This window comes from Platalea leucorodia (genome assembly GCF_965183815.1).
Source record: "Platalea leucorodia genome assembly, chromosome: 3".
Taxonomy (NCBI): Eukaryota; Metazoa; Chordata; class Aves; order Pelecaniformes; family Threskiornithidae; genus Platalea; species Platalea leucorodia.
In genome coordinates, this window is record NC_138825.1 from 70,612,089 (window position 1) to 70,624,444 (window position 12,356).

The 12,356-nt window shown below is 35.1% G+C and overlaps 1 protein-coding gene across 6 annotated transcripts in view; it reads left to right on the plus strand.

Moving 5' to 3' along the window:
• Positions 1 to 12,356, plus strand: part of TRDN (triadin) — a 232,158-nt gene that overhangs the window by 200,065 nt on the left and 19,737 nt on the right. For 5 of the 6 annotated variants that reach the window (XM_082307271.1, XM_082307272.1, XM_082307270.1 and 2 more), the window contains 7 exons: positions 2,038 to 2,055; positions 3,734 to 3,781; positions 4,660 to 4,680; positions 8,411 to 8,437; positions 9,502 to 9,537; positions 9,744 to 9,788; positions 10,734 to 10,781. In XM_082307271.1, the coding sequence (XP_082163397.1) occupies positions 2,038 to 2,055; positions 3,734 to 3,781; positions 4,660 to 4,680; positions 8,411 to 8,437; positions 9,502 to 9,537; positions 9,744 to 9,788; positions 10,734 to 10,781 (243 nt within the window). The remainder of the gene's footprint in view (positions 1 to 2,037; positions 2,056 to 3,733; positions 3,782 to 4,659; positions 4,681 to 8,410; positions 8,438 to 9,501; positions 9,538 to 9,743; positions 9,789 to 10,733; positions 10,782 to 12,356) is intronic. The other variant, XM_082307275.1, reaches the window with a different exon arrangement.

A 12,356-nucleotide genomic window follows, 5' to 3' on the forward strand; every position in this document is an offset into this window, starting at 1 on the left:
GTTTATGGTATTTTGAAATATGTGACTGATAAAGCTTCCTTAGAGCAAATCCAGCAGAGTGGCAACTGCAGATACCATTCTAAGAACAGTCTTTCCAATAACAAAGCCAGGTCAAGACATTTCAGTTCTTGGGCTGCTTGTTCCAGCCTCTCTGACAGATTTGGGCTAATGAAATGGGGTGGAGCTGTAAATCAGATCTCTGAAATGATTCAAAATATCCTTGTAAGTCATTGCCGGTTTTTGGGGTTTTGTGGGTTGGTTTTTTTGTTTGTTTGGTTTGTTTTTTTTAACTCGGATCTTTCAAGCAACTGAATTTAGAGCAGAGAGACCAGTGCCCAAGTAGGGCGTGATGCAGGAGGGTGAATCACCAGTTGGATTAGGGACTTGGATGAGTCTTAAACTGGCTTTCTCACAGGGAAAATATTTTTGGAACTAGCCTCTAAGTCTTTAGGTCTTTTCTATGATTTATACCTTGTAGGTTTTGTAATAATAATGCTGACAGAAAAGATTAAAGTAATATTGACTGTTATAGAAGCCCTCGAGGGTTACCCAAGGAATTAGAACATTCTCATCATCATTGACAGTCTCCACAAAGCTGGTTTGAAGGCTTTTTCTAGATATCAACCTCTTGATTTCTACTGGGGGTAGCCTTGATCCAAACATAAAATGCAAGATTGCCAAATGTTAGTCAATGATACCAACAATGGATTTTCGTTTGGTATGATGATGATGAAGATTATGATGATGATGAATATTTTCAATAAAATAAAAAGCTGTTTTGTTTTAAGCTGAATGGTATTGTTCACTATCTCATTTCCATTCTTATTTCGTATATGTTTTTCTTCTCTTCATTAGCAGAAGAGATGTTGTACAGAATAGTATGGTTCTGTCTCTAATTGTGAACATTCATATAATCTGTGAGTTTATATTGCTTTCTATAAGAACTCTCAGGATAATCTATCATTTTACTATGAAGTGTTGTTATACAGCACTCCATCTGTTTATCCATTAAAAATATAGTTTTGGTAACTTTTATCTGATCATAAACTGCTGTAGCTTATTCAAAACCATTTAAATTATGATTCTGTTAATAGAATTGGAGAAAATACTGCAAAATACTTCAATATATTTCTAACCTGAACGTTTAATGAGTTAGCAATTACTGATAGGCAAACTAGTCTGGAGAAGGAAGAAATGACATCTTTGAATTTACAAGATTTTCACACCTAAATTCACCTTTTTTTTGGGGGGGGGGGGGGGGTTAGCTAAACTTCACTCTTAGTTTGTGAGCAAAATCAGAAAGTTCAAACTGTGGTTTAGCAGTGGTTGGAAACAAAACTGCCAGAAATATAATGACTTGACTACTTTTTGTAAGATTTGTTTGAGTCAGGTGCTTGCCAAGTCTTTTTCCTGTTTGTCGGAACCAAACTGAAAATGCAGTATTGGTCATCAAAATGCAGGTTGGTCATCTTAACGTAAGCCACTACAAAGTAACTTGTAAGTTTTCAGATAAATACCTGTTGAGCTTGAAACAGGCAACTTCAAATAGTGGGTAAGTCATCCTATCTTTCTTTAACAAATGTTTTATAATGATATTAATTATTCTCTGGAGATGACTAGCGCTCTCCTGACTAAAAGTGTAGACAAATGTTTTCCTGATGTTGCAAACTGGTAGAATCCCACCCAAAATTTCCAATCATCTATTGACTGGTCTGGAGCTACTTCTGATTTACACTGTTACACAGGGAGAATTGGTCCTGGAATTCAAAAATGTATTACTGTGTTAAATGACAGGATACTGTATTATTTCAGCAGGAGTTGATAGCTAGTGGGACTTGCAAAGGTCTAAACATGTTAGAGCCTACCTGCATTTTAGGGGCCTGAATGCTGTGCATCTTTACATGAGTAGAGGAAGCTAAGAACAAGTGAGAACTGACTGCCATAAAAATATTTGAATATTTAAAAAAAAAAAAAAAGTAGGATCTCTTTTGTCTTTATATCTAAATATCATGATTTACCTTCTTTTGTCTTCTGTAGTCCAGGCAAAGCCAGCAAGTACGTGGTACCTACCTTGATCAGAAAAATTCCCGTAATATGGCTGGATATGTGTGGCTTTTCTGACTTTAACATATGGAAACTGTCCCTTAGCAATTTCTAGTTTCGCTTAAAACTTTACTGTTTTTATCACCATGCCTTCCATTACTTTCATTTAACATATTGTCTTGTCATTGCTATTTAAAAGTCCATTTACCATAACCAATTTCTTCAGTACAGGAGTCAGCTCATTCTATGATTCCCGTATCACAAGTTTCAACAAAAAAAATTAATACAGGAGTGACAAGCTTTTTAAAATCACTTTCAACAGTTAGTTGGGTTGAATAAATAGTTCTGCTGAATTAAGAAAAGAAAGACATCATGATCACACTTTCTTCCTAATCATTTATTATTTTAGTATAACTGCATCTAGAATTTTTATCAGTCAAAAATAACTACAGAGAGTCCATACCTTAACTTACCATGCAGCCTGCTTGTTAACTTTCTATATATTTCATGCCTTCACCATGCAAGGTAAAGTGCAAATGTAAAAAAAAAAAAATATTCAGTTAAGTCCTCAAATACTGCTACACTCAAAAAAAGCCCAGATGTGGGAAAAGTATCACTCTTCACTGACATAAGTTTTTAATTCACACCTCATAAATCTGTTTCCCATTTGAAATTCCCTATCATGTCTTCATCTCGGCATTTCCCAGCATATATCTTCACCTGAAATCACAGCTGCTAGGAGTTCAATTATTCATCTAAGTAGCAGAAAGGCTGAGGCATATTGCTCTTTTTTCAGGGGCTACTCACATTTTGAACATTTTCCAATTTACAGCCCACTTTTGTGTCCTTCTTCTTGCTCAAAAAGAACCTGATGCACACATTTTTAGTTGTTAGAAACATCACCTGTAAACAAGGCCAGCGTAACTGTCCATTGATTCCTCAGCTCTAAAACGTATTGTGGCCCCTATTTGCATGCATTTGGCATAGTTGCTACTATGCTATGAGATCTGTGGTGAGGGTTTTTTCAATTCCTTTTAAGCAGGTGTAACTTTTGTATAAATTATGTAGTGCTAGACCTTGTTTTTAAAACAAAGCTTCTCCATCTTTTCTATTTCCAGCAACCTAACATAAATTCTCATTTTTTTCCCAGTAATAATTATGAAATAGAAAGGAGAACAGGAAAAAAAGTTGCTAGTTCTCTAATTTTCCACAGTTAGATATAATTTATTCATATGGAATAGGATGTCTTCAAGACTTTGGGAATTCAGCTCAAGTACGTCTGACTCAACAACATAAAGGCTGAGTGAATAGTTGCTGAGTTTGCTCTGTACTCTCCTTTCAAATAACAAAAATGGAGAGGAGGTACAAATTACATTTCAGAAATTGAGGGGAGTCCCTATTAACTGACTTGTTCCTTAACATACATGCATAACTCTTAGTAATATTAATAGTAGCTATATGTGCGGAGCTGTGTGCAGTACTGCTGAACTTTGCTATTTTGTGGCAGATGCCTCAGTGTATAATCTGTTAGTAACTAGCCATGTGGCTTTTTTCCAAAATAACAGCATGCAGCAAGATAAAATGAATGCTTATTCCTGAAAAATATACATGCAATCCTTCTTAGTTAAAAAAAAAAGACATACAAAACGTAACTTAAAAGCAATTTTTTTATGCTGTTTCTTTTATCTAGAGCATGAACCAGTCAGACATGAAAAAGATGTTCCATCTACAAAACCAGGTAGGCACTCCTGCATTTTATGCATTCATTACTTTTGAAATTGTTATTTAAAGAAATTACAAAATACAATTGCATATGACAAATGTCAAAGTCATGGCCCTTTGATCTATTTTGCTGTATAGAATGGTCTTGACGCGTCATACCATAGCTAAGGCAGCACAGTACATATTTGCAATGCCTGTTGTCATTTTCTGGACTCATATATATCAAAGGTCAAATTTCTGCTTCTGTAATTCCACTGATGTCAAAGAAGTTATGCCAGCAAAGAATTTGAACCATTTTCTGAAAGTGCTTGTGTTAGCTTCATTTTGCTAATTATTTGTGGGTATCTGCCATTTATTTGGACTTCACAGCCTTCCTGTATGAGTCAGCTTCTCAGGACCAGCAACAGTTTAATTTTCCTCCATAGCAGTTATTATACAATATACTATTCAGATCATGACCTGGCACTATCCATCGTCTGTGATAAATGTCTCTGCATATCATAATTCTTATGCAGCCTCACTTGTACAAGAAGATAGAGCAAAATTACTGCAGGTATAGGAAGCAGCACTGTTCAGTTTCACTGTGAAGCACTCACCATGGGTTTAAAAAATATCTTCTCCATGCTTCTCCGTGAAAGGAGATTACTGAAGAATTAAAATTCTTATTTTTAGTATTATTCATCCTTAAGAGCACAGCAATTGTCATGTGTAGATAAGAACATCCCTACTTTTATTATCCATCATTAGATTGTTATTAATTACTGTGAGATTACTAAAAATTATGTTTTGATATGTAGTAAATACATAGAACAAATAAAGTCACTCTCCACCATAACAGTATTATGCTGCACCTGACTTTTCTGACCATTTTTCTTTCCTCCTTTTACTTCCCAGTCAAACTGAAAAACACTGCAAGTACGTGTCATGTCTTGTTTCCTATGGAATATAAACCCTCTTTTAAGATGCATGTTGTCTCAATTTGCATTTCTGCAGTTTTGTCATGTTAGATAATGCTGTTTTCTTCTTTATACTACACATACTCTTGTACTCAGTCTGCTTAGTAACAGCTGAACACACCAAAACTAAGTACATTTATAATTTAATATTGTGAAGCTGCAACACTCAAACTCTGCTTGCAATTTTTACTTTTTATAAAAGCAAAGTAAATTATGCTAGTAATATAATTGATGCTCTGGTGATTTTAGATGAGTGTAGACACAAGATTAATCTTTATGCAAATGTATTGTTTATTAAAAATAACAAAATGGCATGTAGCTTAACTGAATTAGACAACCTTTTCATTGCTTCTTTTGCCATTTGGAAGTGACTTATTTCATGAATTCACTAAGCATGTTCTTGGCCTTGTTTCAATATGCTTTTTTTTTTTCCTACTTTAATAAAAATCAAATTAAATTAAAGAAGAGAAAGGAATATTTCCATTTTAGATGGGTTTTAAGGAGGATTCAAGGGGAATTTTTTGCATAACAAAGACTTCCACTGAAGTCATTGGATAATGTCCTTGCTAAGGTCAGTAAGATTTCTGAACAGATAAAGACTGGTATCTATGCTTACTGTGGAAAGTCATTGCATGTTACATACTGCAAATCATGATCACACAACAATCAGAAGGATAGTGTTTACACTGCATGCTTTGAATTGTGAAAATGTTGAAGCATGGACCTTCACTGATTAATTAGTTGTAGCCTCTTTAGCACAAGATCTTTGTTTTCTTTTTTCGTACTGTGCCTGGCACATCAAGACCAAACCATGTATTAATCTGATGCAAAGTAATCTATAAAGAGTATTCAAAACCAAGGCCAAGCCCCATGAGACACAGACCTCTTCCTGCTCCAGGTCAGAAGCTAACAAAAAGACAAGGCAAACTGATTCCATTAAGCTTCCTAAATTAGTCTCCTATGTTAGGTGCTTGAAGTTAGACAAGATGAATACTCGCTCTTAAACACCTGTCAGAAGACACAGTGCTATTCTGAACAAAGGGAAAGGGGGAACACGAAGCATCTGAAATGTGCCAACACTGAAGGATCTCCTGCAATCCTGAATTGCAGTGCTCAGTTTTTAAGTCATCATTGCAAAATTATTACTTCCTGTGAAGCTGTTGGTGGGTTTATTTCCATTTTTGCCAGTATTTTAAGTAAATTTTCCCTGTTTGATGTCCTTATTCAGATTTGTTCAGTCTTATGTTCACTGGATCTGTTCACTGACATTTTATGTCTTGTGCACTGATTTATCTGAGAGACCCACCGATGGCACTCTCTTTTATTAGAGAACCATCAGAGATTTAAGTGACTAATTCCTCATGCTTTCTGCAGTAAGGATCATTTTAACTCAAAACCACTGCCTACAATGTTTTTTTTTATCAAAAGCTATATTACCCTGGCAGATTGTGAATATACGGAACAGCCAAGATATTTTCCCTTGACCTTTGCAGAGGGATATTAGTAGCACATTCTTGAGCTTATATCCTGCTGCTTGAAATCATTATAAAGGTTAACAGTGCCTTTAGAAAAAGAAAAGAAATAAAAAATAAAGAAGAGAAAAGAAAAAACAGTAACAAGCAGACCTATGATCATATACAAAAGTAATTCTGTTTACAGTGCCTATTTTGAGTTAACCATCCTCGAATATATCTAGTTCAAGATTTTAAGCATGAGAGCTATCTATTTTAAATTACTTTTATCCACTCAAAGAAGAACACTTAGTTGGATCACTGTCTTCTTTATTTCTAGAGCTTTATATAGCTTTGCTTCATGTGTTTCTCAACCAGGTGTACAGTACGTTTGCCATAACATGAACATAGCTATCATGTAATTCAGCATGAGGTGTAGCCATGGGCACAAAATACTCACTGATTTTGGAGTTCAGGTCTAGTAGGAATGTAAAATAAATCTGTACACTTTTCCTTGGCCAAATTTATTTGCACATTCCACCCCGTGCAGTTTTACTGTAAAAGTAAATGGGGGTTAAATCAGTAGAAAGATTGTATCATTAAATGAATGACAGATTATAAACAGAAATACAAGTTTGAGTTTGAAAAGCCCCCAAATTAACAACAAATATTTTTTTATAGTAACCTGCTAAGTGAATTGCCATGCAATTGTAAAAGTAACTAGTAACTATCTTGTTTTTCATGATTTCTGTTTTAGCATGCAGGAGGGTCTTTGATAGCAATTGATCCTATATCAAATTTGAATACGAAATGAAACTCAGAATTTACTCCCTGTATACTGACTAAAGACTCTCAAATTAGGAGAGGTTACCTTGAACAGAAGACAAACCTGGTGGCATTTCTTACTCGCGCAAGAAGTAATACCAAACCGTGTTTTGCTATCAAGAGGAAGAACTCCTCAGTTAAGGAGTGAGGGCATGAAGCTCTTTCCTAGATTTGATGCCTCAGACAAATCTTTTTTTCTTGTGAAAATGAGAAGATGTATTAATCCATGGGTCATGATGCAGTGATGTATCAGCTTTCAGCAAGTATGAGCATAATCATAAGCATAAATGTAAATATTAAAGGACTTAAGCATGCTAACATTTAATAGCAGCAAAACTGGCCTTTGCTGGATGCCTGTGGTGCCTAAGTATTGAGTACTGACATTCATGAGTCTCTTTATGAATGAAGACCTGAATGAAAGTTTCCTGGGATGTGTTAGTGAAAACCATGCTCAGTCTTCCTGTTGAAAAAACATTGACTGAAACATTTTCACCTTGGTGTGATCTGTAGAACCTCATGTTCATCTGAAGCCAAAACTCGGCATGAAGAAAATACAGAGATAGTTCAACCAGAGACCTTGAAATGTTTTGTGAGCATATTCCCTTTTTATCCAGCTCTAGGTTCAAAAGGTTTTGCCTGGCTAGCAAGGTTATTCTCTTTCCTTAAAACTGAGTTCTAAAATAAAACTGGGACTAATGAATTAGCGATGTTTAAAAAAATCTTGGATTCCAAATCACAATACAATTAATTCCTTTGATTTATAAAGAGTAATGATGGTTTATACCAGGGAATTTCTATCCCATTGCATTGATCAATTTTCATTTATTATTATGGGTATTATAACAGCACGGGAATATATGCTTCTTTTGTGCTAGATGTTGTGCAAAGAGGTAGTCTAAATTTTTCCAGCTGTCATGAGCTTTTACTCTTGAAAGACAAGGCAAACTGATAATGCAGGAGAAACAGTTATACAGGGGTGAATGCCAGCTATTCAAGGTCAGTGTCAGTCTTTGTTTGGGATGTGTGGATGATAAGAAAAGAGAGGTAACAATTAAACTGAATACACTTTTTGGAAAACAGCATAGTCAGCTATAACCTTGAATGCACATTTAAAAAGAACTCTATTTAAATATTTGCTTGCCAGAAAGCTTTGATTGGCACAATGTTTGCATTTGCAGGAACCATTTCATGCTGGATTATAGTACTTCAAAGAGTGGGGCTCAGCTTTCAGTGTGAAATTCTGTCTACAAGCCCATTGTTAAGGCACATTTCTTTGCAAATTAATATCCTGCAGAAAAGTTGCAAATGAAAGAGATATATTTAAATGGTTACTTGCCTTGAAAAAATATTGTACTGAACCTCATATTCTATTCCTTCTTGCCTCCCTCTTCATTTCATATTATTTTCCTGGAGAGCCAACAGGTGAAATCCCAACAGCAGGTAAATATTACATTTCTCTGGTACGTCTTATGGAAAGAATTAATGAACATACCAGTGTTGATCAATGAATATTTTTCATCAACAATGAACAATGCTGATGTAAACCAGCATTGGTACACTGACAGAATTGCAGCTATGCCGTTCTCTGCCAAAGACTGTTATGATCATCAGATTATGTTATTTTCACTGTTCATCTTCTGCAGCATGTTTTGGTGAGCTAGACACAGCTGATCAGCACTGAGCAACCTAGTATTAATCAGATAACACATGCACCAGAAGACTTTGAACAAAGAGTTATTACAACTGGTTGGGTGATATGAAGTGAAAATGAACAATTTGAAGGCAGCCTGCCAGTTTTCTGGTGTAGTCAACAGGGAATACTGAAATGGGCTCAGATGCCTGAAGCTATACACCTTACTTAATTTCAGTCTGCCGTGTTGAATGGAGTCACAGACCAAATGTCTGTGTTTGTGGGCTAGGGAAAAGGATGCTGAAAAGAAAAAAGCACATGTTCTAAGTGAATGTACAATTAGAGAAAAATAAACTAAATAAAATCAATCAGAATCTCGTGCTGCAGGACTTCAGAGTGGTCACATTTGCTGGTTCTAAAGGTCCATCTAGCTCCATATCCTGGGGTTTTTTGTTTATTTGTTTCAGATTATTGAGATTGCTCTGGGAAAGAAGGTAAAAAGCAGGCAATAGGCAGAGGGATCCTTCCCTGATGTATTTTGGGAACCAATAATTAGGGAATTCTGGCAGTAGTTAGGGAATTACAGAATTCTAGTGCCTAAAGCCTTTATCAGAAGTTTCCAAACTACTCTGCAACCAGCAATCTTCAAACCATTTCCAATGACTGTTCAGAAAGCCTAGAACTGCTACTGCCACTGAGGGTAGCAGCCACTGTTGTAGTAGATACATTGTATACATGCCATGAGACATATTTAGCACAGTAATTATTCCAGGGAAGTTATTAGGGAGGTCAGCTTTGTGCAATGTACTTATTTTAAGAGCCCCACATTCCTGATGCCTGCCACTTAATGTTGTTTCCTTGCAAATCTTTCTAGCCATGAAAAAATCAAAGACAGCTAAGGAAAAAGAAGGTAGGAATTTACTCTGCGTGTGCATATATATGTAGAAGATCACAATAAAAATCATATGAGATTACAATTTTGCATGTATTGCTATTTGAAACAACCCCTGAAAGATCTGTGTTAATTTTCAAAGAATTTTACTTGAAAACTCTAAGTAATAATCTATTCAGCAGTCAATTTACTAACCTTAAACTGTGCTACTTTTTCCTTGCTAGGAAAAGCAACTGAGAAGAAACATCTGAAAGATGAAAAAACCAAAGGTAATAAAGGGATGAAAATCTCTGCAAACAGCAATGAAAATGCAAACATTAGTTTTTTTCATGGGATTGGAAAGAGGAGCTTTGTTAGTCTTTCTAAATATGTGCAAGTAAGCCAAAATGATGAAATTGTGAATAAATCCTCAGTAATTGAATGTCTGATGGCTCCTTTGCACGTGAGTATCAAGGATTACATCAGCGCATCCAATCTGGCTGCAGCAGCGCCCTGCCTGTGACCCTCCCTGGCTGGTACAGCATTAGCCTGTCTGCAGGGTCCACCTGCACCATATCCACAGAGGAGTGGATTAGTAGTCCCCACTCTAGTCTGCTGTTATGTTCCTTAGTGAGGTAGTGCTAAATTCATCTCCATAGCTTGTGTGATGCTTTAGATCACCAGCTTCATATTGTAGCATAACTACTTTGATAACAAGAAGCACTTTTTACACATAAGATAGACTTCATGGTCACCTGTATTCTGACTAACCCATTGGACACAGCACTGTCTTGATTGTTTCCCTACAGTAATATGCAGACAGAGAAATGGCTTCTGCTATACCTCTGAAGATAATTAATAGTAATAAGTTACACTAATTTGTTAAGTTAGTGGTCTAAGACATAAATGTCTTCTCTACATTGGTTAAAGACAGTGACTAGCATATAAACATTGTACATTGAAATCCTGGAACCTCAAAGGATAACAGTTAGTTGTGCTGGTGCAAGTTTGCTAAACTAGTATCTAGAAGCAGTTTGCTTCTATGGTTTTACTAGACATAAAATTTCTATGTTTAAATAATTTACTAGGAAAGTCATGTTTAAGAAGCCAATCTGTTTTATAGAAATTCCTATCTGTGAGTTGATTCTAAGAAATTAGCATGTTTCTTACTGAAATTTATTGAAATATTTTGGCCTGAAACTGAAGATTAATTTGTTATCTGTTTTGTTCTTTAGGAGTCCCACCAGTAAAAGAAGCTCCACAACTTCATAACCTGACATCAGGTATATGATTTTCCTTTAATGTAAAGGAACTTCCTTTTGCTTTCCAAAATTTTCCTTTTTGTTTTGTTTTTTTTTTTTGGGGGGGGGGGTGTTGGAGGGGGTGTTGTTGTTGTGGTTTTTCTTTTATGGGCTTTTTTTTTTGTAAAGGAGATCTTTCTTGCAATCTTTTCACATCTTTCATTCAAGTCTAGGGGACAAGACGTGAAGCAAGCTAAGTAAATCAAATCTATAAATATTGTTCCTGTGGAGAATGGTTTGCTAAAATGGTATTGCTTTACCACCTTCTTAAACTTTTAAACATCTTTTCAGTTAATTACTTTATAAACCAAGTGGCCTGTAATTAATTTGGCAGTGCATTATTCAAAACAAATATATGCTCCTCATAGAAAACATGTTCCATAACAAAACCACATAAGGAGAAGCATGTTCAATTTATTTTCTCTCACATTAATAAATATCGTCTCCCATCACCGTGTGCCCCCCCAAAAAAAAAGATGAATAAAGGTAGGGCATCTTAGGAGGAAATCTCCCTGCCTTATGTTATCGATAAGCTCCATGTTTTTTCTAGTTTATGGTAAAAATAAAAATATGTTCCAGATCCTTGAGTAATATAATTTAATCCCTATGACTTCAGTGGAACTGCACTGGTTCATGACAGACAAGGATCGAAGTCTTTAATCTCACTTGTGAGGTGTAACTTGTTTACACAGAAAATAGGAACTAAATATTAATATGGATCCTCCCAGTGCAACTTTGTTGTCTTAAACTACTGAGGAAAGAACTTCACCTCTAGTCATCCAGATAGTTTTCTTGTATACAATTTTCCTACCTCTTTTACTATAAGTAGAATGTTTTAGAGTCCTATACACATGATATAAAATGTATAATATATGTGTAGCTATATGTATCTGTGTATTTAGAAATATCTATTTATCTATATGTATAAACTTAAAATATTTGAATAATAAAAAAGGTAGCCAAGTATAAAAGAAGTACAGATCAAGGAAGAGAAAATGCAAATGACATGCTGAGATCAAGCATCTAAATGTTAGCATGTGTATTTGTATGAAAATATTTGCACACACAGCTCACAAGACTGTTGTACAAGGGAAAATACATTCACATATAAGAATGCCTTAGCTTTTTTCTTTATCTTTTTTTTTTTTTTTTAATCAGGAATACAGAGTTATAGAGTCAGATATAGACTTTAATTGCTTTTAACGATTCTGTTTTTTACTGATAGATACAGAAGTTAAAATCTATGCTAGAAAAAAGTTATTACTATTTTATTAATATAGAATTCACATAGATCAAGTAGTGCTAATCATAATAAATAACCAGTAAGTTAAACAAAAAATTTTGCCAGGAGAGAAAAGAATATTCTTATGGAGCAAAATTCCAAATTCAGTGTAAAACAGGAATGTACTAAAACTCGTCTGCCACTGGACTTTCTCCTGCACACCACACTCCGAAAATTTTACATCATTCAAAAACTGTGCTACTGTGGCTTTCATTTACAGTAATTGTTATGACTGGTTAATTTAATTGTACATTATCATTGTGCAATTATTCTTT